Here is a 27560-nt window from a genome sequence, read left to right on the forward strand (position 1 = left end):
GACAAGCACTTCAATATCATGCCAAATTTAGTCCCAAATGTGGCATTTTTGGCGCCAGCAAGTTAGGAAAGGATTTCAAGCGCACAATTCTCTCTTCTCTGAGAAATGAAGGCAATACTTGAATTTTCTTTCCCATTTCCTCAAGTAATATGCCCAGCACTGTCAGCAGAACTCACAACCACACTGCGCAAGCAGTCACATGGTATTTTGCGGTAATGGTGTCTATAAGGGTTTAAACCATTTTTCTGTTGCTATACTTGAATGGAATGGGTCTATTTTCCCTCACACATATCATGGATGGTTGGTTATATGATGATGTGAGGCTCTGATCATGTGCCTACCTCTTACTAATCTCCTCTACCCCACAGCGAGTACAGTTCAGCCCCAAATGCCCAGTCAAAGTTTTTTAAAGCACTGATGTTTTTGTCCTCAAATAGTGAATGTTACAATGGGAGCATCACGGATCACATTTGGTCTGCACACGAGATATCACTGAGCCACAAGGACAAAGGTGTAAAACATCGGATAATGAAATCATATGATGCTGTTGTTGTGGATGTTTACCTTTCAATATCTTACCATTCTGTATCTTCTTCTCTCACCCAATCAATCATGTTTACTTTCTCCAAAAAATTTCCAAACTTTTTCTTTACTTCCTTCTCTCCCCTTGCTCTCTCTTTCTGTCTTATGTTATTATAGTAAATTATTATCATTACCATCATCGTCACCATCGATCACTATCATCAAAATCATTATTACCATCATCATCATCATTATCATTATTATTATTATTATAATTATCATTTATTTGGCCACGCATACATTATTGCAATATATATAAAGACATACAATAATATCAGTACATTCGCAGCACTTACAATTTCCTGAATTGGAGCCGACTGTCTTTTTCACGGCATGAAATTTTACGCGAATTGCTATTGACATTCAATGCATATATTGCAGACAGGAACTTTTGCGTGCATTTTACTTTGACGAATCCTGGCTCTCGTGAAATTTGCAAAATTAAAATGCATGCAAAACATTCCTTGTGTTTCAGTATATTCAGTATATGGTATATTTATATATTCCTATCTCCCTCAGTGCCTATATTTCTCTCTTTTTGAACCCCCTTTCTCTCTCTCTCATTTCTCTCTCAGTGAATATGTATTTATCTCTGTATCTTTCTCATTTTCAAGCTGCGGTCTTGTTCCTCATCAATCTCTCGTTCTCTCCATCTCTCCTTCTCCCTCTTCCATCCCTCCTCGTACCCCCGTTTCTCGCCCGAGCGCAAACCTCAAACACACACGCACACACCTTCTCGCAGGAGACGGGACTATTCTATCACTCACATGGGAACGCAGTAACCTTAGCTCATGTTGATAGACTAATACATCTTCAGCTTCGATTACAAAGCCGGGCCAAAACACTGGAACTGATACGGCCCCGTAGGAGCGAAGTGCATCATCAAACAGGTGTGCCTCCTCCTGGCCCCGAGTGAGTGAGAGAACGTCCCTGCCATCCCCCCCCCCCCAATCGATGCAAGGCTTCACATGCTGATTCCGCAACATTCGTATTCAAAGTGTGCGAAAGGAATGACATCTATACCTACATGTATAGACCCTACAAGTCTGTATATCTTTCTTATCTCTCTCTCTAAATATAAGACTTTCAATCAGTTAATTGAACTGCTGACTAAATTTGTGTAACTTGGGGGAAGGTGGGGGGGATGTGAACATCACTATGTCACACTCTTGTACGTCTTGTACGATACCACTTACCACTGTTTCATTAGTCCTAGAAAAGATGAACATTATGTTAAGATGAACATGAAGTACGTTGACCTTTCCAGTCTCTCAATGCTGATGCAGTCTTGTCATCTAGACACTATATTGCTGTATCACTGGAATCAGAGTGGTATTTTCTTCTTCCATATCAGTGGCCACTATGTGGGGGGGAGCAAGAAATGTCTTGTTTCTAAAAGAGAGGAATGGGGGTGGAGGAGAGAGCTTCACTACAAGAAAATATGTGGAAACCTGTGTCATGTTCAAGCATTCAAACACGAACTGAACCATGTTGTGCCAGATTAGAAACATTCAGTACTCTGTGGAGCTGGCGTATCTCATGAGTTACCTTGTATTATCAGTATGACAAAGTGCGTTTGTACATGCATTCATCTCATGTATGAAAACTTTGGTAGAGTACATATTTCGACCACTATATGCGTTTGAGCGCTCTGTGGCACGGTATGGTACATTATAGTACACTTTTGGAGCAATATATTGGGAAATGATCCACTTTTGGTGCCATATTACTTAAACAAGCATTGGTGACAACCTCCTTGCTTTTCTCGCAATTACTACATAGAAAGGGCCTTTGACAAAGACTAGGTCCGATTACACTTTAGACTTATTCACGGATCTATGTTTAATGTTTTCTTCCATATTCTTTGAATACATGTACATTATCGCACAAGGAGATCTTATTTCCCTTTGTAATGAATCAAGACATGAAACTGGATCTTTATGGTGTCTTGTGGTACATCCTTTGTCCAATAAAATTAGCAATAATATGGTTCAAAAGCTTCGACAGCATTTCCTGATATGACAATCACTGTCATTCTACCAGTGCTGGACAGTTAATCCAAGGATTGCACGCTAAATGGTTAAAGGGATGGTCTTGTTTTGGAAGTGATCCAGGATTCAGATTTTAAATTTCTGTGAGATATGCCATGCACTTCAAAACCACTTCTAAAATATCAAAGGGCATACAATTCTATGAGGTATTCAAAGTTTATTTGATAAAAATCAGTTTTGAAATGGCCGAGATATCCAAAAACAAAGTAAAACAAAGTGGTTTTTAATAAAAGGTGGGTCCAAATTTTTATTAGGACTCCTTTATTTTTTGATATCTCTGCCATTTCAAAACCAATTTTCATCAAATAAACTTTGAATTCCTATTAAAATTGTAAGCTCTTTTATATTTCATAAATGGTTTCTAATTATCTCACAAAAAGTTGGAAACTTGAAGCCCCATCTCAACCAAAACTGTACCATCCCTTTAAAAAGACTGAGATGACACAAACCGAGTGAACGTTGACAAGAAATGCTCACAGAAGATGCAGGTGGAAGTCATCTTACATCACACCACGATTAATCTTACAACTTAATGATGAAGCTCCCCCCTTCATATCAAAAGAGGAAGTCTGGAGTAACATGTATCTATTAGAACTACACTGTCAAGAGCTAAAGAAAAGCTGACGATCCCTTCAAAGCCAGTTTCCACGCGCCTGCACAACACACCCAAAAGCACAATATGTCTAGTGGAAGTCATGTGACACAAAATTTCTGAGTTATTATTTTTCATCACATTAAAAAAAAAAAGAAATATGGCACACTGTTCTGCAATCTTTCTTTCTTTTTTCTGGCAATGCATTCAGTGGCCTTTGGTAACTAGCAACCTAGTGGCCTTTGGCCTAGCAACTTTTGATAATATGTCACATTCTTTCTTCTTCTTTTTTTCATGTCTCTAGTTTTCACTGCAATGTGAATAGTCCCAGGCTTTAGTTTTCAGGCGATTGAAACTTTGCTCAAAACCTCTGTATCGCAAGACTGGTTCCATAAACATCATCAAATGATGTTGCACAGTAGCACACTGATTATAGCATTCCAACCACACCTGCGCCAAAGTGATGGTTTGCTAAATTCCACAGATGTATCTGAGGAAATCGTCTCATCACAGACTAGTGTGCATTATGTACACATTACATTGACAGATGTGGCAGTATTTAGAATAGCAAACAAACAAACAAAACACATGGTAATTGCATACACTGCGGAAGTGATTATAACTTGCAATCGGACTATTTACACATGTGATATGTCTGCTGAATGCATACATGTAGGACAGAGTATAACTTCTATAAGCCTGTGATTTGCAACACATACCACAACACAATACAGTACAGACAGGAATTTCCCCAATCCGCTTGCAAGCTATTGAAATTCAAACCTCATGACCTTTTGACCTTGCCCTTGATCTCGGAACACCCTCTGTTGTTTTCATGGCTAACTAACTCTTCGTCTTGAGATTTTTTTTTCTTTCTTTTTAGGGGGAGCGACTTACACTCAGATGAGTGATTCGTAAACAGCGTTTAGGGCAGGAGTGCCTACAGTTTAAAACCATATATGCTAGGAAAAGATGTCAACTTAAGGCACTGTAAAACAAAGTCATGCCACAAATTATACATGGAAGAGTAAAGAAACACTTTCTTTTTTTAATAATGAAACACCTCTCATTGTTAAAGAAGCCCATCCCCCCCCCCCCCCCCAAGGAGTAGGATTTAAATGGTATATTCTCAAGCCCATACCTGCACAGGAATCTCTGTATACAGTTTCTTCTCTCTCCAGAGACATTACAATACATTCATTCTATTTTTTTCCTGTAATAATCATAACAATAAAAAATATGGAATGCAAAAAAAAAAAAAAACTCAATACAACATAGGCCTTGATTAACATTTTAATGTATTTAAATCCTCATTTTAAACAATGTTGATATATCATTCCTAAGGAGTTGCTGTGAACTAATGTATGCAGTGATTATCAAACAGCAGTTGCATGCAGGAAGTGAAAGAAAAATAAATCTTTTTCCCCCATTTGCAGAATACCCTGAAGGCACCTGAGAAGTTTGTTTTCACGTAATGCTGTGAAGCGATTTTGACAGCACAGCATGCTTACTTTTCACCTCTCCGCCCACAAAAAAGACAAAAAAAAAACAAAAAACAAAGCAGAAGGAAAAATAAAACTGTTTTCCAAACATTGGATTCAACTTCATCACGCATCAGTTAACTCCTCCCACTCTGCATTTCCAGCGGTGGAAGCTGAGGCTTCAGATAAAAAAAAAAAGTAAGAGAAAAAGAAAAAGCACGAAACACCTCATGGGCTCCTTTTGGTCGCGAGTGAAGTAAGTCTAGCCAAGCACAGTTCTGCCTAGAAATTATGACCCCTTGCATTGTTTTTTGGATTCTTTTTTTTTTTCCAGGGAGTTTAATGCCAAGAGCAGTATGCCCGATCAAGCATGAATGACGCAGAAGTTGCCGTAACGCTTCGACACATTCCCACTCAATAAGATGTTAGCCCCCTTCCCAATCTCCTGCCCCCTCCCCACTGCCCCCAATTGCTCCCCCCCCCCCTCCCATTTCATGCTTAAACAATTCTTCACGTTTTGATTGTCCCTCCAAAAAAAAGGAATCTTGAAGGGAAAACAAGTCAAGGTTGCACCAGCCAAGCTTTACATCCTCTACACTTATTGCATGAATGCACAGTCCCATACATTGAAAAAAAAAGGGGGCTCCATCTGTAAACACATTCTACTTCCTGTAAACAGGACTTCTGGTTCACAGAGAACTCACAAGTGTACACCGTGCTGTATATGATTATATCTAACATGGCCAAAATTGATGGCAAAAAAAAAAGACCAAAGAGATAAGAATGACAGGATATCTATCCTTGTTAACTGAGGATAGAAACAGTCATGACAGCAAACTATATAGGCCTATTCATTTCCTTTTGATGAATGATTATTACCTCTTTTTTTTACTGAGAAAGTATGAAAGCTGAAGATTTTTTCTACATCATGTTCAGGTTCACTTTAACATTTAGAGTAATGGCAAACAAACGGAATAATGGCAGAGATATCATCAAAATCACACAAAGAATGCCAAAATTACCGAATCAAACGACTGAATGTTAAAATGTCAAACCTGGTGTCCCTTTTCAAAAGAAAAGCAATCATCACTCTCGCCTAGAAGGGGCTACACAATGCATGATTCACATTGCAGGAGGCAGGGTTTTCCCAAGTTGTTGCAAAATGCAATACAAAACAAAATAAAACACTGCAAATATGCACACTGAAGGCCTATTCACTTCAATTACAATTATCTATTTTCAGCATTGAGTGCTGTTACTATGGTAACTGCCACCAGTTTACAAAAACAGCTAACCTCTCACAGATCATAACACATTTATTCCTCTGCGATCCTGTAAAAGATGCAGTTAGTGATTCTCACACATCATTCATGGAAGGAAAAGGCAAAACACTTGACATATCTGTCGTAATTTTTAATTTCAACAATCTTAAGCCCTTTCTTAAACTCTCTTGTATCTTATTAAAGTATCTAAAAGTGTACACGTTGGTCTAGTATTTCATGTAATACAAAATTACTCAATTGTTATCATTAATATCATATTTTGATATTATCAATACAGCAAATTGTCATACATACATGTGCATTCATACAAATACTGTAAAACGAGGAATGTTCGCATGCAGTTTAATTTCGCAAATTTCGCGAGAGCCAAGATTCGCGAAATTAAAATGCATGTGACAGTTCTTGTCTACACTATATGCATTGAATGTTAGAGGCAACTCGCGAAAATTTCATGCCGCGAAAAAGGCCGTCGGCTCCAATTCGCGAAAATTTCATGCCGCAAAAATATACACGTAGGTTTTACAGTATAGACAAACATTCATGATACACATAGTTCGGTTTCACAATGTGCATTAACAAAAGACATCCAAGGTTAACAAAATTTCTTGAAATTGGATGGAGATTTCAAGTATTAAATCAAATAGAATTGACAGAGAATGAGATTAACTTGTCTAGATCCCTTTGAAGCAAATTTATTTGTTGAAAGAAATTTCTTTTTCTTGTTTCTATCCATCATTAACCACTTTGACTGACTGATCAAATGCTGAAATGCTCTTCTGCACTCACATTGGAGCCAAAAATATTTGCCATATTCCGTGCACACACTGATCACTTTATGCCTACTGCAAGCATTTGGCTACATCATTTTCCATGAGCGATGATCATCAATGTCAAAATAAATCCATGAAGGGGGTGTATTTGATAACGACATGATCAACAAAGTATCAACTTTTTGCAGCGGCGGTTATTCCTGTAGAGTCGCTATCAAGTTGCAATCAGCACACCACACTTCATAGATTAAACCTACAAAAAAATTGTACGCTATTGCGCTATATGATATGAGTCATGATTATTGTGATTTTTCATGCATGGTTGGAATCTCCCCCCCCCCCCCCCCCCCATCCGAGACCTTGGCTACATCCAACACCATTCACTCATGTATGTCTCTCAGCCTATACCTGCCTCCCTGCCATCTGTCGGTAATAGGTAGCGCATTTAGTAATTCCTTCCTGTTCGATACGGACGAATGTCAAAATAGCTCCGCAGCCGCACTTCCTCCCGCGGTTCGCTAGTCTGTGCATCTCAGGCACCTTTAACACCGCTCTCCCATCTGCCATGCATCACATGCTTAGCGTTGGGGAAAAAACAAATTGCACTTGTTGGTTTGACCGCAGCAAGCTGGCGGACAGGTAAGATGCTCCCCACGTGGAAGGGTGCTTTTTTTTTCCCCACAAATGTCTACTTTTTTTTCTTTGATGGAGCAGATTCTCTACTGGAATATCACTCCAATGGACATGTTTCTAATGGACACACTAATAAAGGAGAGGGTTTGATTATAGGTAATAAAGCACTTACAAAAATAATGACTCCACAAGGTAATGTACACGAAAATTTCCATGAAAGGTTATAAGAGCGTCAATCAGAAAGATGCAGGTTGAAGGGAAGTTTCCCAAAACATAAACCTGGACTCAGCAAATGCATAAAGATCAGGGAGAAACTCTGCGAAATTTCAAGGAAAATCTGACAATCACATTACGAGCTATGAATCATGACAGTTTTTGTTGACTCCATGAACTTCATTTTTTTTTTCAGCACACTATTGAATGAATGCTTGCTCCCACAGAAGGTGTGGAGAATAATAATAATGCCCATAAAGCATCATATCTGTTGATATGTACTGTAAGCTGTTATTGTCGTGAGGGTTTAATTTTCGCAAATTTCATGAATTACAGAACTTGGATCATGAATTTAACAACACACGAAAATATCTCGATGCACTCGGGTGATAGTGCATTTATGTTCGCGTTGGAGTCAATTCGCGAAAACAACATCTCGCAAAAATGTCTATGACCTCGTCATTCGCAAAAAAACATGTATCTGTACACGAAAATAACAGCGTATACAGTATACACCTATTTTTGATACAATTCTTTGCCTTTGACTGTACATTGCAGCAAATGTAAGATGTTCTCCAAAATGACTTTTAAATCAATCACACACACACACACACACACACACACACACAAATGTAACCTTGGAATTGCATAGAACACATAGAATTACAATGGAAATTGGGAGCGATTTGAGAGAAAGGACTACCAGCGAGCACCAAAGTCTGATTTTTGCCATTAATCCTTTGTGTGGTTTTGAGTGCCAATTGGCATAGAAAACCCATAGGCTTAGCATTATATGCTCTTCTCAAATTCCCTGGCACAAAAAGGGTTTTAAAATTTAATCTGATGACTGATTTTTGTTGGGGTTTTTTCTGTCCCTCTGTCTCTCTTCCTCCTGAAACTAATAATGATAAGGATAATAATACTGATGATAATAATGATAATGATAATAATGATAAATAACATCAACAATAAATACCACTTAAATAGTGCTTAACATTGATGTTTCTAAGCGCATTAATACAGTAAAAATAAGGCATCTTTCATGTATCAACTCCCTCTTATCTTGTGCCAATATCCCATCATGACCACATATTAAATATTACTACTGTAATTGAATGATGTGATAGCTTTACAGTGATAACAAGATATAATAGTAGTATAAGCTTCAGCAACAGCTCCGTTTGTTTTTGTTTTTGCTTTTTTCTGCCGAGTCCACACAAGATACTTTTGCGAATGAATGCAACCATCAACTAATTTGCTCAAACAAGGGGATATGAATTGCGTTTACACAATCTCCGCCTGCCAATTACAGATGTAATGCCCTCTTCACATCAATAATGTTCCATCCAGGGGGTTTATCAGGGCTTATCTGATACCCCTTTCACACTTTGCAAATATTACGCGAGGTCTCCCAGATGAAACCTGGTGATTTCGTAGTATGAAAGGTTTTGTGGGTGTAATCCCACGTAAAAGGCCAGCTGACTTTTTCGAAATTTGTTACCAGTGAACCATCCCCGGTGACTCCTGAGTGTCGCCTCATACTCCCGGGTGATGGTGTAGTATAAAAGGCACCACGGTTAAACACTAGGGTGAAAAGCGAAGATCAGCATACCAACAACGTCCTGTGTGCCATTTCACACATACGTCATAACATGAATTTCAACTGAAGAAGAGAGGAAGCTCATTCACTAGTTTTAAAGAAAATTTTCATGAGTGTTCCATGTTTTATTCCCCATTGAATCACCCAGATGATCACTCCAGTGACTAGCATGAAAGGGGTTATAAGACTTGGAACCAAAAGAGCATATACTGTAAAACCGAACATTTTAATTTGCATTTTAATTTTGCAAATTTTGTGCAAGTAAAGATTTGCGATATTAAAATGCACACAACAGTTCTTGTCTGCATTATATGCAAAAAAAGCCTGTGGGAATTTGTGAAAATTTCATGTCATGAAAACAGCCGTCAGCTCCAATTCCATTCATGCTAACCATCAAAATCATGCTCATAAGCACTCATACTGTAACAAGGCACCATAAACTTGATTTTAGGTCAAGAATCAATGTGCAATGCTATCCCAGCTCAACCTACAAGCCCAAACCATGTCTTTGAAATAACAAGATTACAGATAGCAAGATCAGGTCTACAACTGAATGCAGACATGTATATATTCGAACTGCCAGGTAGGCCAGATTTAAGTGTGGTCCAAATCTGGACCTAATGTCAGTATAAAAGGGGTGCAGTTGTCTATGCTATATAGCAGCACCTGTGCAATATCAACTCAATGTTGGAAGTTTCATACCCACTGCAGGTTGTTCCTTGCCTAATTTACAACTCCTCCGGCCCAGAAATGGGTGATTATGTGGTTTCAATAGGCGTGTCTTCATCAGCCCGAAGTTTCGAAATAGCGCGCTATCTTGCGGTTACCAAACTAGTCCGATGTCAAAATAGCGCGCTATCTGTGTAGTGAAGACGCAGATAGCGCGCTATTTGATCGGGAAAATTTCCCCCAAAATCTTGGTCTAGTTCGTGAACTAGAGCGCTAATTCGTGAAATAGCGCGCTATCTTGGGTGCGTCTCCATCAGCCCGAAATTTTCTCGATCCCTCCACGCTTCTGGTTAGCCAGCTGGCAATGGAAAGCGCATGTACAAGCAGCTAGTGATTGTGTATAGTACATTACACGCACGGTGTATTCAAGGATCACATGTGTGTACTATAGGCCTGTTGTTGTCATCTTTAAAACCAGGGAGGTGATTTCTCTCACCTCCCTGTTAAAACTCAGTGCCGTGCATGCTAGCTGTTCTTTTGTAAACTTCTTCTGGTCCACTCTACCTTGGCTGAAGATTCTTGCAGATTGTGTGCATTTTGGATTTGTTTAAACATTGCAATTCGTTAATTTCATATAAGATGCCTCACTGGACAGAAGAAAGAGCAGCGTTATTAATATCCCTTTGGAGAGAATTTGCTGTACTGCTCACCTCCCTGGTTGCAGAATCGTACATACGGTGATATAGGAGATTTTGAGCGGGGAAATCCACTTTCGAACCGCGAGCCAGGCAGAGTAATATTGCAAAGTGCGCATGCGTCAATTTTCGGACTAATTTCCCAAAGCACCCTGTTCGAGCTGATGAAGACGCACATTCGCTGTATCGGGCTATTTTCTAAGACCGCAAAATGTCCCGCTAGTTTGAACTTCGGGCTGATGAAGACACGCCTTATGTGCCTGAAGTGATTTTGCTTGCAACAGATAGATAAGAATAGCTGAGACAAACTATCTTCTGCAGTACAGCTCGGGGAAAGGGCCTCCTTGCATAAATAGATTTGCTATTTTTCTTAGTCACAACACTTGCAGCTAAAACAGCAATAACCAGGGGGGCCTCAACTAGACAAACACTTGTAAGCAAATCATTATTGCATGGAGAAGATGATGAAACATAATAAATAGCAGTATGGTGAAGATGCATTCCCTGACGTGCATTACATCCTCATTGTACATTTAGTGCTTATGTTGGAGATTGAATCTCAGTTGAATTTTAGATCATCCCGATGAAAAATGACTGCCTCAACCAAGAGCACTGTGTAGCAAACATGAAAAGGGGGGGGGGGACAGAAAATATTACACCCATTTAAGAAAGAGAGATGCCTGCAACATCACAGAGTTGGTGAATCATACTGGCAAGACCCAAAGCTGCCGATTTCATCACTCGCTCGCAGAGCAGACTTGACCTTGCCCTCCATCCAACCCTGAACCATCCCATCGATTAGACCCCCCCCCCCCCACCCACATACACACACACATTACCATCATCTCTAGCTCATTCCTTCTTCACTTACTACCTTTATCTATGGTCCAGAGAGGTGGGGGAGACAGACAGACAGACAGACAGATAGATAGAGGGAAAGTACAAAATACTGTAGCAAGATTGGAAGCAAAACGTGAGAGCTAGCAACAGTCTACAATTAAAGGGATGATGTAGTTTGGGTTGAGATGGGGCTTTAGGTTTCCAACTTTTTTTGTGAGATGATGAGAAACCTCTCATGAAATATTAACGAGCATACAATTCTAAGAGGAACTCAAAATTTAGTTGATGAAAATTGGTGTTGAAATAGCTGAAATATCCAAAACAAAGAGGTCCTAATAAAAGGTGGGAACCAACTTTTTTCATGACCACTTTGTTCTCCTTTGTTTTTGGATATCTAAGCCATATCAAAACAAAGTTTCATCAAACAAACTTTGAGTTCCTCTGAGAATTGTATGCTCTTTAATATTTCACGACAGGTTTTTAATCCTCTTGCAAAAAGTTAAAATGTGAATCCCCCCATCTCAACCAAAACTATACCATCTCTTTAACCTGATGCTTGCTAGAAAACCTGTGTGCCATGAATGAACTCTATAGAGGGACTTATCCAATTTGGGAAGTGATGGGGTAAAGACCCAATAATGTGAGGATTCATGGAATGGAAAGGCTGGCTCAGTTTGGATATATTCGAGAATACCCATAACAAATTGCGTACAGCTTTATTACTGAACATCACATAGGTATACACATAGCCGAAGAATCTGGTCTGGAGTCAACTGTTGTAGATGAGCAGACGCTTCGATGCACATGAGTAGAAACATGAGTATCCACAAGATTTCATACAGATAAATATGAGAGTTGGTATTACTTTGATACAGTAATACTTTGATCAAACAGAGACTTGTATTTTTAATATAAACTCCATAATGTAAGAATCATTTCCTGTCATTTTGTTCAATCACCAAGTGCCTTCAGGCTCCTTCAATTTTTACTCACCTGAATTTGATTTATTACAGTAAAACTTCTGGCCAATGCAATAGATAACAACCTTACAATGAATGACAGTCACATTTTTGCTACTTAAAACTGGTCCATGCAATTAATCAATTTATAAATTTCTGTCTGACATGTGGCATTGTATGAAAATTGTGTGCAAGTAGCATCATAGTAGGTTTTCATCAACGAAGAACTGTAAGACAGCTTACAGACATGAATGAGATTAATTTGATAGTGGCTCTCTCTAAATGCATCTTGAGTCTGTAAATCTAGACTAGACATGAGCATACAGTGAGTGCAGAAAGACCCCATCCATTGCCTTCCATTACAGTATGGATTCATCAGAAACAAAGGGCACCGGATTTAAAGGCGAGGTCAGACAAGACTTTTATCGCACCACCTGGGAGTACATGCTTTCAGTATACATCTGATATCAAGGAAAAAATTATAACAGCAAATGCTTTACTGTATACGCCAAATATTTCGTGAGGTTTTTATTTTCGCGAATTTCGCGAGTCAGCTGCTATTCGCGAAATTAAAACCAAGCGGAAATATTGACTCTGATCCTGATATGAATGTGACGTACGCGTACACACATTTCTCCGTTCAGCACAGGACTCCACGATCGCGAATTTAACCACTCGCGAAATCGTCTGGAAGTCTCGATTCGCGAAAATTTAGACTCGCGAAATATATGGCATATACAGTATTTCTTTTTTGATAAAGCTATGGAAGGGCAGGGGAATATAATGTGCATAAAAATATATATGTTTTTAAAGGCTTCAAGTTGGTGACCATATTCACCATATCTAAATTTTTCCCACAAATAATGAGATAAGGCCATTCTTAATTAATGGCTTATGAGCATCATGGCAGTGTTTGCTCCAAGATAAATTGATAGAGACAGCATTAGTTGTATCTCCAAAACTTCAATGGTATTCTTAAAAACTATAGCAACAGCTCAGTATACTTATAGGTGGGTCTTCATCAGCTCGAGCTTGAAGAATAGCCCGCTATTTCTGATATAAAGAATTATCCCGAACAGAAAATAGCCCACTAATTTTGCAATGAAGACCGAAATAGCGCGCTATTCCGATTGGAAAATAAGCCAAAGAAATCTTGGACAAAAATTATTTGCAGAATAGCTAGCTAATTTGCAAAATAGCGCGCTAATCTTAACGCGTCTTCATTAGCTCAAGCTTAAACATCGGCACTGCATGTTTTGCGCACCACACAGGAACGTAGGCAGTCGGGTCGGAGTGTGTTCACGCCGCTACCGTTCGTTTAAGTGCCCATGCTCCAGCATCGAGCTTACAGTATAAACCCGACCGTGCCTGAAGCTCGAGCTGGTGAAGACGCGATTGCACATTTCAGCTGACTTCGGGCTTATTTCTCTGATCCCCCATAAGCACGCTATTCCTCAAGCTCGAGCTGATGAAGACCCACCTTATAGGTCTACAGCATAGCTCAAACAATCATGTTTTTTGGGGGGGAGGGGGGGTGGAAGGGGAGGGTTTATTGGGCAACCACTTGATTAATCCTCTAGAAACAACCATGTCATTCTGCCAGTAATATTGTATACAGACAAAGTCATTGATGGTTATTTAAGAGTTAAACACTGTCTTTAGTGCACCATTTACATGATGGCAAAACCCGCATGTATATTACACAAGACACTACACATTCTTTCAACAATACAACCAGTGCAAACAAAAACATTCTAGCATTCACAGGAAATTGTGAGAATCATTATAAATATGGCTAATCTTTGTTAGATGCAGCAATGTCACTCAAAATAACAAAAAACAAATAAATGAATTATAAATAAATCCTAAATAAATAAATGATAAATAAATAGATAAATAAATAAATATACCTACAGCACTGCAGGAGTGCAAAAAGAACCAGATTTGATTTTAGGAAGGGTGGAATGAAATATTAACTTTGACCTGAAATCGATCAATTTCAAAGGTAGGACACATATCATTTGCAAAGCAAAGTACTTTGTTATAGTAAGAAAGGGGGAAATATATTGGTAGACTTTTGAAAACTACAGTGTACAATCACTTCAAAAACCCCATGCACCACCCACTCTTCTGTGAGACATTAAAGAGACTGTACAGTTCTGGTTGAGGTGAGGATTTAGCTTTTAACATTTTGCGTGATATTAAGAAACCACTCTATGAGATGTCAAAGAGCATGCAATTCTAAGGGGAATCAAAAGTTTATTTGATCAAAATCGGTTTTGAAATGGCCGAGATATCAAAAAACAAGGTGAAACAAAGAGATCCTAATAAAAGGCGTGGCCTGTCGCCTTTTATTATTATCACTTTTTTGGATATCTCAGCCATTTGAAAACCAATTTTCATCAAATAAATGTTGAATCCTTTTTAAAATTACATGCTCTTTCATATTTCATAAGAGGTTTCTCATTATCTCACTTACATAAACCTGAATCCTCACCTCAACCAGTACTGTACAGTCCCTTTAAACTGTTGCTAAGGTAACTGGAAACAATACAGTTATTTATAGTAATAATTTGCAGGTCTGGTATGATGAGCCATAACCCTCTTTTCCATAAAAATTTGCCTCTGGCAGCAACCAACAACTTTGATATCAATTGCAAAAAGCTAATTGACAATTAAAAGGGAGGTGATTGATTCCGTCATGACGACATGAATTGGCCGTGAAGTATGAAGTTCCCCCGAGGGCGCTGTGTAACGAAGAGTTGAAAGTGATTTCAAGATTGATCTCGGATGGTTATTTGATGACCAATCGTGTTCTGAAGAAACTCATGGTTAAATTGCCTCCCTTTGCAAGTTACGTGGGCTCCAGTTACACTTACAGTTACTGAATGCGATTCCCAGAATCGAGCCAGGCAAATATCCTACTGCATCCACGAATGCAGCGCAAAAACCTTGAGCAATTCTAGAAACATTTCAATATGATTAAACAGCTAAGATAAACTTTGGTGTTATTAAAATACCATCTACAAGACAGCACAAACTGAGAACCACTCGAATGGCATCAGATTTTGGAAACCCGACATTAAACAGAAACATTCACAGACTTGGTCATCTTCTCAGTTTGAAGCTCCCATCGATTCCAATATCCAATCTTATCCAGAATGTGATTAATTTTACCCAGCATCAATTCAAGAAATTCGCTTCAAACGCCCTGTCTCACCATGCTGACACAAAGATATGTTTAACGGCATATAATCTCATTATTATTTTTTTATGAGACAATACCATTTGCAGCTTTCATAAACAAAGAATAGCAGAGCAGCAATACCACAGTATCCCAGTAATTCCCACTGTGCATGTCTCAGCATGACAAGTAAATTGAACATACATGATACCCTAACACAGGATTCTTCCCCCTTCCCCATCGATAAGATTCCGAGGCCCTTATTCCCCCCACCCCCATTCCCTCCCCCCCCCCCCTTTTTTCTTTCTGTCTCGTTTCCATTACCCCCTCCCCCATTTCACCCCTTCAGCAAGGAAGTTGAAATTCATTCCACTCAACGTAATAACCTGTATTGACGCTTTCAGAGCACACGGGCACATAATGCGGCACAGTAATATGCAGGAATAACAACAGGGAGGCTGCACACACACACACACACACACACACACTTCTCCTCTCTCCTTCTCTCCGTCTTCCCCCACAGACCCCGCACAAGACGTTGTAAGCAGAGGGTGCGATTACATTTGCGCGGGGAGCGCAGGTTATGAATGCGGCCGGCTGGCAGCCACTCATTTCGTATGGAAAAATCAATGCCGCGGCTCCGTGCCCCGCACACCCTTGGCATTGCATACCTGTTGCCTGTACCGCAGTGAGAAAAGGAAAGTGGAAATGATGGGTGGGGGGGGGTCTCTCCAACACCAACAGCATGGGGGGGGGGGGCAGAGACAGATGGCAACAACAACACAAATCAGTGTTGCCTTGTACAGATTTCATCAAAATTCTTCAATTCTCTATTTTTTTTTCTTCTTTCTTTTTTAAATATGTAAAATATTTAGCCTTGGCTGAAATGACAGCACAAAATGTGAAGACTAAAATTGTGACTAAAATCTGGTTATTCATATGATTCATATCTCACAATTAATTATACTCAACCAAAGCAGAATATAAGACATTGTAGATGCACCTTTTTTTTTCACAAAGCTGTATGTGTCCAGATACCATTATCATCCAATCACAATTTTACATCTCACATACAAAAGATGCAATAATTCTTTTTAAAATCGTTAATCCCCCTTGGTACTCTCTACTATTGACCCCTAAATGTAAAATAAATGCTAGTGATCACTTCATTAAGTTATAACATTAATACTATGATGGCATGATGCATGATTTTTCTCATGATCAAGTCTTAACATAGCAAAACTATCATAACTCCTGTGCTCTGCCATCTTTCTCAAATAATACAAAGTGTACTTCACATGTCAGTTTCCCTGTGACCATCATACATTTTATTTTCCAGTCCAGCCTCTTCATACCTCCTCTACTTTACAGAACTAGACTACAGCACTTGGAAAAGATATCAATATTGCCATTACATCCATAAAACAGTTGCTCAAACTTCATTTTTTGCCTATATAGATTTGAATAAAAATTAGGAAAAGAGGTACCATGTATATATATTTTTTTTCAAATTTAACCCTTTTAGCAATAAAATCCAGAGGTGAAAATAATAGATTATTTTACCTTCACCACAACAATTCTCAGTTGCCAAGAGATACATGTACTGTACTTCTTCTTCTTCTCTCCATTAATAGGAGCAGCCATACTTTCTCGACACATTTCTGACATGCTTACCAACAAGCTTTAGATTAGGTGACAAGCTACTGTATGCGTGATAGCCAGTTGGTGCAATGCCTTTAAATCTACGAGAGATGAAATGTTTGGACGCTTAATATGTCGCAATTAATTTAATCCAACCATCCCGTCACAGTGATGATTTTACCATCACAAACGATCTTTCAAACTGTTCCCCAAGGTCATATAAAGATGTGTGATATAGTTTTAATCTAAGCAAAAAATTACCGCCACCAAACGACAATATCCATGTGAAAAAAAAAGAGCTGATATGAACAATATTACTCATCTGTATCATTGGAAGCAAATTAATATCCACATAAAAACTGAATATGGCTGTCATCAAAGTAATAATGACGGACATGTACACAGAATGTTGACGCGAAAAAATTAAATGGATGGTATAGTATTGGTTGATGTGAGGATTCAGCTTTTAACTTTTTTGTGAGATACATTAGAAAGCACTCAATGAAATGTTAAGAGCATACAATTCAAGAGAAATTCAGAATTTACCTAATGAAAATCAGTTTTGAAATGGGCGAGATATCCAATAACAAACTAAAACCAAAGTAACCCTCATAAAAGGTAGGTGCCACCTTTTATTAGGATCGTATTGTTTTTTGGATAGCTAAGCCATTTCAAAAAACAATTTTCAACAAATAAATGTTGAAGTTCCCTTTTAGAATCACATGCCCTTTCATATATTCGAAGTCCTGAGGTTTCTCATTATCTCCCAAATTATCATCAAAAGAAGTTGGAAACCTGAAGCCCCATCTCAACCAAAACTGTACCATCCTTTTAAAGGACAAGTCCACCTTCATAAACATAAGGATTGAGAGAAAGTAGCAATATTAGTAGAACACATCATTGAAAGTTTGAGGAAAATCGGACAATCCGTTCAAAAGTTATGAATTTTTTAAGTTTTTGTGCAGTAACCGCTGGATGAGAAGACTACTGCAGTGTATGAATAACTTAGATGTCACATGCGTACAACAATATAAGGAAAATATAAAGAGATTTTCACAAAATTTCATCTTTTGAAAAAAGTACACATTCCCTTGACTCGTTACCGACATATGTTATGGGTAATATTATTCCCCCTGCCCTTAGAAAGAGGCAAGTCAAGTGTTCTTTTGTTATGCGAAAAAAGTGAAAATATGCTAAATTTTCTTTACATTTTCTTTATACTGTTGTACGCACATGACTCATAAGCTATAGTAGTCTCCTCATACAGCGGTTCCAACACAAAAATTTGAAAAATTCATAACTTTTGCATCGATTGTCCAATTTTCCTCAAACTTTCACTGATGTGTTCTACTAATATTGCTGCATTCTCTCAATCCTTATGTTTATGAAGGTGAACTTGTCCTTTAAAAGACTCAGGTGCATTATATCACTTGTCCATCACAGGCTATACCCTTAGCCTAGAATGTGCAATTCCAACTGAAGATGTCATCTATTTGATAAAATGGCACAGTCATCCCTGACTGATAATTTAGTATGAGGAAGAAACGAAATATTTTTCCCTCCGAGAAAACAAACATTCATGTAGGCAAATGTACACAAATAGAACTTGGAATGAGAATGAGTATGAAAATGAGAATGAGAAACTAGTAATACACTTCAAAGCATACATTTGCCTTTTGCCTGCAAATAAATGAAATTAGATAATATATAGCTATACAGTATACTACAATAAGTTTAAAAAATTGAATTACCCATTCCAAAATTGGTCAGAGAGTTCGTAATTTTCTTTCACTGCCCAAATACCTATTTCTACTGCCACGCTCTCCTAACGATAAAGATAGTTTTTCCAACATGAATTTAATAGATCATTTTGTTGAAATATGAAATATGGGACGACAAGAACATTATAACTGTGTCTGCATTCCTCAAATTAGGAGAGTAAATGTTCTTCATTACACTGGAGTCGCATTTAATACACTTAAGATGAATTTATTTGACACTAGACCAAAGCAAAACAGAGATTTTAAATGTGTGTACGTACCGTAGTTGTATTTTTTTTTTTAACAGAGATGAGCATGCACTGAATATCATACATCATAATATCTTGAAAAATTGGATTTGATATTAATGCCATCCTCAACATGCTTGGCAGAGTTCACTGGGGCAATATGAAAGCACCGACATTCCCCGGATGACTCCGATCCGGCGAGATCATCGTAATCGTCGCGAGACAAGATTATGGCACCTAAAAAGTTCAAAGTCTCCGCCACGGTCCGACGGTTAAAGAGCTTATCTTGATGACAGCAAATGTGACATGAAGGGTGGTGTGGGGGGGGGTGAGTTCAGCAGAATCTTAACTCTCTGATATACGATGTAAGCTTTTGGTAAACCCATCAACATCCAAATGCTGCAATTATTCATCGATGCTTGAGTGCTTTCCAAACTGTGAAACATATCACCGATTGTATACCATGAGGCAATCTGAGAGGTCATAATAACATGATCTTTGATAGTCTCTGCATTAAAATCACAAAATCACACACCTAGGCACTGTTCTAATCTACTCCTACTTACTCAGCAGACTAGTACCAAACATACATGTCACAACAGTGAATATCATGTGAGAAGTCAAGATGAAAGTGTATGTTAAGAAATAATTCCATCATCTGTATAAATCCTTCATTCCGGCAAATATGTGCATACAAGCATTGTATATTTGTTGCAACATGTATAAAATATAAATACAGTTTGCAACAGATGTCTTTAATCATTGTTGTTTCCAGACCACAATGTTATATTGTTTTCCCATCCCCTCCTTCCATACAGTTTCTAATCAAATTGATTGTTGAATATATATCAATACATCAGTCTTGTGCATGTGCCTCATACCTTTATCCATGCAATTCAATTGTATCTGTATCACACTTTTCAGTGGGCTGGTGTGCAAACATCTGCTTTCAAATCATTAATCTACATGTATACTTTCCTACTAGTCAGTGTGAACGTTGGTCCCGACTGACTCCTCATGAAGTTTGGGTGAGTCCTACCCAACATATCAACAACTATAAATGGCACAAACTGGATTCCAAATATCATAATAGCTTTAAGGAGGAATTGAATAGCCAATGGCTCCTCCTTTTCAGCATTGGTCTGTCAATATCACACACAGCTTTAATAACCAATGTAATCTTACCTATGTGGAGCTACATAAGTACAACAAAACATCGATCTTCAAATCTTTGAATAGACACTTTGTAAGCTAGCCTGTTACCGATGAAACCCTGCACAAAGTAAATATTTCGTGAAGTTCATATTCACAAGGCCATGTACCACAATTGTCTGTCATCCTATTGTCAAGAGTCATGAACAGAGGGGAAATTCCAGGGTTGTGAGAAACTTGACCCCGACACCTTTACTGTTGTCATTTTTCTTCCTGGGCTCGCCCCGGTTTCCGCTTCAGCCTAACAATGTGTTATTCTTTCTTGCCTGGCGATTGTTCGTCTGTTTACATTCTTGCGGATTCCCCGAGAGAGTGTTTCTCTTCAGGACGGCTCAAATTCTTGGCTGTCACAAAGTCACCACAAGAGAACGCAAAAAACAGAATTAGTCGGCCGGGTATTAACTGCAGGCACGTCCTTTTCCTCCTGTTTTTCGTTGCTTCGACTTTGGGGAAAGATTTAGCGGCTCAAAACCCCGCTCCGAAAGTGTTCTCCCTAACTCTTCCTAAGTGAGAAAATCTGTACTCGCTCTTTTCAGTCGTGGGGACTTTATGCTCAACGGCTCTCAAGTTAACAGACAGACCAGGGGCTATGCGGAGTACATTCCGAGAGTCACTCCGTATTATCCAGGGCACCAATTTGGCACGCTCCCTATACTGTTCGATCCCATTGTTGAACAGAGCAATGACAATATTGGTGTGACGCCTTTACAACGAGCATCCAAGCGAAATGTGAATGTTAAACATGATTACGCTTCGCAGTGATAATGTGATTTCTTGACATGCTACGCCTTCGGAAAAAACATCTCACTTTCAGATTTCAGCACACTTGGGTAAATCGAAACTGCGCCTCCTCACCATAACAAAGTCATCGAGCTGGTTCGAAAACCAGAACAAGAAATTTAAAGAGACACAGACCAGATTCATTTGAAATGATTCACCCAAAATATTATTTGCGCTCCTAATCATGTGGATAAGTGGAAGAAAACACACACATGGCTCAAAACATGTTTTGCTATAGGACTGATATGGAGAAATCTGTGCTTTAAGTAAAAAATCATACTTGTTTATAAAGAGATGACAGTGATTCAATTTCAAAATGAGTGGTCATCTAGATTTTCTTGACTGCTACACTATTGTAGACTTCCATTACATTCAATTTTATTAAATGAGTGGTTATCAGATTTCCTCAACTCCCTCACGATTGTACACTGCCATTGCTTTCATTCCAGAGAAGATGACTTTTAAGAGTAGCAGGCAGTGAGACAAATCTTCGCAAAAATATCAAATAATACTTTACATAACAGATCAAAAAGTGGCATGCAAAGTGAACACTGACTGCCCTCTGGTCTTTTCTTTCAACGCGTTACTTCCGGAATGATATAAACACAAAACTTCTCGACCATTTCTCGTGACTGACGCTACGTCAGACCAAAAAGTGACTTTCATGTCGAAGAAAACATTCTCAAGCCCAGCACAACTTGTTGTTTTAATCATTGTCCAGTTTTCTGCCCCATCTCCTCCCCCTCCCCCTTTGAAACTTGACTGAAGCATATTAAAGGACAAGTTCACCTTCATAAACATAAGGATTGAGAAAATGCAACAATATTAGTAGAACACATCAGTGAAAGTTTGAGGAAAATTGGACAATCGATGCAGAAGTTACGAATTTTTTAAATTTTTGTGTTGGAACCGCTGGATGAGGAGACTACTACAGCTTGTGAGTCATATGCGTACAACAGTATAAAGAAAATGTAAAAGAAAATTCAACATATTTCCACTTTTTTTCGCATAATAAAAGAGCACTTGACTTGCCTCTTTCTAAAGGCAGGGGGAATAATATTACCCATAACATTTGTCGGTAACAAGTCAGGGGAATGTGTACTTTTTTTCAAAAGATGGAATTTTGTGAAATTCTCTTTATGTTTTCCTTATATTGTTGTACGCATGTGACATCTAAGTTATTCATACATTGCAGTAGTCTTCTCATCCAGCGGGTACTGCACAAAAACTTCAAAAATTCATAACTTTTGAACGGATTGTCTGATTTTCCTCAAACTGTCAATGATGTGTTCTACTAATATTGCTACATTCTCTCAATCCTTATGTTTATGAAGGTGAACTTGTCCTTTAATGGCAAGTCACAAAGATGCTCTTTAAATACACCGCAAAGTGTGAATATGAATAGTGTCGGGGAAATGATGCACAACAGAAATTGTCAAAACAGCCAGAACATGCTGCAAATTAATCATAAAAAGAAAAAAAAAAGCTGAATCAGGCAATTTCTTCTCAAGTTATGACGTTGATGCAAAATAACAGTTGCAAATGATTGCAAGTTTGATAAACACAGCATGTATACGTGTCATACCCTCAACTTTGAAATCATAAACAGTTACCAATCCCACAAACAACTGCTGCTCTTTTATCAAACAGAATTACAGTACAACATGTACAATGTATGGCTAAGTAAGCATATTTTTCATCTCAAGCAGGTCTCTTTAATAACAAGAGGTGTATCATGGCGCAGTTGACAAGCCAGATTGACAAGTCACAAGTCCTCACTTGGCGAGCGTGGCGGTAATCTTATACAGAAAATTGGTACGTTGTACGGCACTCACTCCACCTCAGACAGACGCAGAGCTATTGAATAATTCTGCGAATTATCGCACTGCACCGAATTCATTTCTCATGGCTAAATTTAGAAGAAATTTGACCTCGAAATTGACAGTTATTGAACAGAATTGAGGGAAAAAAACATGAGGGACTTCAAAAAAGGATTGATATGAACTGCATGCCCCAGAGGCTTACTGCGGCTCGCACAGGGTTATGTAGTATATTTTCATATTATAATACTACTTGTAGGTAGCAATTCTGAGAGGTTTCAATCATATTTCATTCATGCAATATATATTTTTTTTCTCTCAAAGCAATAACCACTTGTACAAACAGTAGGCCTACCTCATTCAAGTAAAATGTGAATGTATTTGGAAAATGCATAAATGTATTATATGTGGAGAAACCACACTCTGTATCCACATTTATAACTCTGAAGCAGTGCACACCAAACAAATCGAATCAGCAAAAAAGTTGCATAAATATTGGAAAGAGAAATTAGAGTGCTTTGCAATTTTGGATGTTTTTTAAGCTTCCACCACAAGTGATTTCAATTACATCTTCTTACAGAATTAAATGGATTTCATTGTTTTGTTATTTCAGGTGTGTTCAATTTTCAAGACACTTTCAGCTTGGTTCATGTGACTTGACTCTATCGTCTGCTCATTATAGTCAAATTTAGAATGGAGTTGAGTTTCCCTCCATTGATAGAGAGGTTAGTCTCATCCCAGGCTGCCCTTAGAAAAAGAAAAAATGCTCCCGGCACCACTTCAATGCATTTGCAAATAACACATCACTGACAGTGTGGGGATGAAAGAGAGAGAGGGAAAAAAAATGTGGCTCAGCCTTGGAGGAGACTAACCCACGTTTGTTGACGTTTTTTTTTTTTAAGAGTTACGGAAAAACAAAAGTTTGCTCACCGAGCAGGGCTTGGAAGAGGCGGCTCTTGAAGATGCGCATGACCCTCTCGATGGCATTGCGGAGCGGTCTGTCGGCCGGCGAGGTCAGCTGGGAGTGGTACTCCTCCAGGAGCTCTAGGGCCCTGGAGGCCTCTGGAGAAAAAAAAAATACAAGCAAAAAATGGAAAAAATGAATGATTTATTTCGCTTGGAACATTAATATTTATGTCACAGCTACACCCATTTGTTTCCCCGTCTCATCGTAATCAAGTCTAGAAAGATGGGTCTGGAATCTGTAGACTATTTTCTTCTCCTTTCTGGCTTTCCTCAAACTTTCACTAATGTGTTCTACTAATATTGCTGCATTCACTCAATCCACATTTCTATGAAGGTAAAATTGTCCTTTAAATGTTGATATAAGTACAATATTTCTACTCCCCCCCCCCCCCCCTTTACAGAGTTTACAGAGTATAGTGGCATATAGACCGTGACATCACATCAAGGCATGATTTGGGGGCCCCAGACTGCAAAGGCCTCGGCACTTGTCGTGTAACTCGATTTATGGGGAGCTCTTCAGTTTGGAAAAATAACTCACATCTAGATATGGGCAAGGCACGGTAGTAGCTTGCCTGCAGTACAATGTCATGTGTCTCCGATTTTAATGGGTCATATGATGTCTCTGGCTGTTGCATTGTGGGAAATGGTTTAGACTGTCCTTGGAGTTGAAAAATCTGGAAAAAAAAAAGTTCTGGGATCCTGTTCTCGGCTTATGTGAAAAGAAAAAATGCACATCCTCGTGGGAAAGGCACATCATAAACGTGGAATGGTGTCCTATACAGGGATTCAAACCTTCACCTTTTTTTGTAACCGAATCCTGAGGATTTTCTTGGATGAAATCTTGTGTATAAACAGATTTTACGACTCAGTCTCATATTGTTCACTTTGAGAAATTATATCAACACTCAATGCATGCTAAAAAAAGAAGAAGAATAAAGCTTGCTCCATGTGAATCGATATTGTTGTGTGTGTGCTGAAAAGTGTACTCTAGGGTGTGGGTGTTATGCGTGTCTGCATGCATGCACGTTAGTGTACAGGTGACCAAAATTCTATACCATAGCCATTATGGGCTAACTTTATACAATGATTCTATGATGCTTAGAGACAAAAAAATCATAGACATTGAATGAACTGTGATATGTTTGAAGATGTGTATTGTGTTGCTGTGTGAATACCTCACAGTGGCTGTAATCACAGACTTTTATCAGATGTCCTTTCTGCACATGAAATCAGAGAGAACAAATCATATCCTCAGCATCAAATTCTCAAAACCTCAATTTTGTTTGAAACAAGAATAACAATTGTGAAATCATTGACAAAAAGTCATGATTTTTGCAACAAAATTGTCAAAAATACAAACCAATGGAAGAGCTGTCAGGCAATGACATTATCTCATCAAATTGGCATAAATACATTTATAATTGCTAAAGTCAGACATCACACTGTTTTATGATAACAAGTATCAGATTTCTTTGTATGTTTAATTGTACAGAGAACTTGTACAAATGTATGCTCTTGTTTCTTTGACTTTATTCTCTTAACTTGCATGCAGATTGTGGTTTGGATTCCCCCTCATTTGTTCACTTCGGAAGAGGGGACTCCAAAAGGAAACTCAAGTTTTCTACATCATTGAGAGAGCGAGTGAAAAGTCTAGAGAGAAAGAGAATGACCACTTCTTGAAGGAGTTGTCGATTAACTTTTTTGTGCATCTTCTTTTCCCCGTAAAATAGGTTGGTATACATTTTCTCACAAGCAAGGATCCAACGACTTTGAAGTCTGCCGGCAGTGTCCGTCATCAATGCTCTGGGGAATTAAACTGCAGCCAACATTGCCCCGCCTCCATCCCACCCCACTGGGGGGCAGAAGCTCGCCCCGACAGAGGCAAGTGTCCACCACCCCGTCAATCAAGGATGCCGAATGTAGGTCCATCGATCAGCACCTCATTTATGCCGACAGTAATTCTATACAGACAGCTGACGAATGGAACATGGAGTCTATTGTTGCTCTCAATAGGACAAGCTGTCATCAATAATGTGTCAGAAAATGGAAGGGGGGGTTGCAGAGACACCAGACAAAAGGAGGGGGGCGAAGGGACAACAAAAGAATCGATGTGTTCCCATTCTATTCCAGTCACTCAGTGGCGTTTGTCTCTAGATGAAGTGTACCTTTGGTTGCTCATACGCTCGGATTGTCCCACATGGACAAATATTTACGTGAGAGTTACATAATCAAACAAACATCAGCGGATGCCCCAGGTCAGTATTTACATATCCAAGTAGATTCCCCAGCGCAGCACATATCAATATTCACTGAATCTGCCGCATTCACATGATGAACTACTGTAAAACGAGGAATGTTCGCCAAAATTTCACGAGTGCCAAGATTCGTGAAATTGAAATGCACCTGAAAGTTCTTGTCTACACTGTATGCACTGAACGCCAGTGGCAATTCGTGAAAATTTCATGCCGCGAATATATCATGTTTTACAGTGTGACACTATCAAAATCACCTGCCCATTGAACTTCTCCAGACGAAAATCAAGACCAGAGATTAGAAAGACACAGCCACTGGATGAAATTTCTGTATGACTGGCTGTCCAAATATATAAGTGAAACAGCACAGAGAAGTATTACTTTACCATCCATCTGTCTCCATGAAAGAGAAACTTGATATTTGAGCAATTATGATGATATAGTTTTTAAAATATCCAATCAAATGAAAAATTATTTGACCAAAAATCTGTACATTTTCATCCAGGACATGTCTTTTTATAGTCAACATGTTGGTTTTATTGTAGGAATACTCAGAATTCATCATCACAATATCATTTTCAATCAGAAAATATCTAAAGAAATATACGCAAAAAATCTATTCATTTCCATGTAAAACAGAGATATGTTGCAATTTCAAAACAAGATGTATTAAACAACAACAAAAAATGAATATAGAGTGGAATGTAAACATAGTTCTGGCTGATCAAACTGTCCTGAAACAATACTCTAACCTTTGACCGAGGTTAAGTGTAGAAATCCAGAGTAATAGTCGGCACACTATTATCTCTTGAACAGGAGTCAGGTGTACATACAACTCCTCTGGTCAACTAGACAATTCCCTGCTATGCAATTCATGAAATTCTGCCTTTTAATGGAATATCCAATTACAAAATTTACCCCCCCCCAAAAAAAAAAAAAGCAACAACAACATATATACTGGTACCAAGAAGATTTCTCTATTTCATGGGTAACTTGCATTGCAGTAACTGTCAACACAACCTCATACACAGGTGCCAAAAAGAACAAAATAATTTGCACTGTACAGAGAGTGGACAGACGAGATATCAACCGCAATTCAAATATGGCTTGCAATGTAGGACGCAAGCTTAGTGTGGACAGGGCTGCGGTCAAAGTGCATGGCCGTACACTTATTGCCTGCCGAGGAGAAGGAGAGAAAAAAGAAGAAGCCCAGTTTCTCAAAGTTTAGTACGAGGAGCAAACTTACGTCTCATAGTTATAGTGGTATCGATAGCGTCAACGTCGTTCTCATAACTAGAAACGGACATGCCTGGAATTTCCCCCCACGAG

The 27560-nt window shown here is 38.7% G+C and overlaps 1 protein-coding gene across 1 annotated transcript in view; it reads right to left on the bottom strand.

Annotated features, from left to right (window-relative positions):
• Positions 1-27560, bottom strand: part of LOC139713503 (disks large homolog 4-like) — a 236241-nt gene extending 208681 nt beyond the window's left edge. The window contains exons 1-2 of the mRNA XM_071625229.1: positions 27478-27560; positions 23944-24075 (exon numbers count right to left, since the gene is read on the bottom strand). Coding sequence (XP_071481330.1) covers positions 23944-24075; positions 27478-27538 — 193 coding nt within the window. The 5' untranslated portion in view covers positions 27539-27560. The remainder of the gene's footprint in view (positions 1-23943; positions 24076-27477) is intronic.

The sequence above is a fragment of the Diadema antillarum genome, unplaced genomic scaffold (genome assembly GCF_040938485.1).
Source record: "Diadema antillarum isolate AM-2024a unplaced genomic scaffold, OU_Dant_1.0 seq00001990_RagTag, whole genome shotgun sequence".
NCBI lineage: Eukaryota > Metazoa > Echinodermata > Echinoidea > Diadematoida > Diadematidae > Diadema > Diadema antillarum.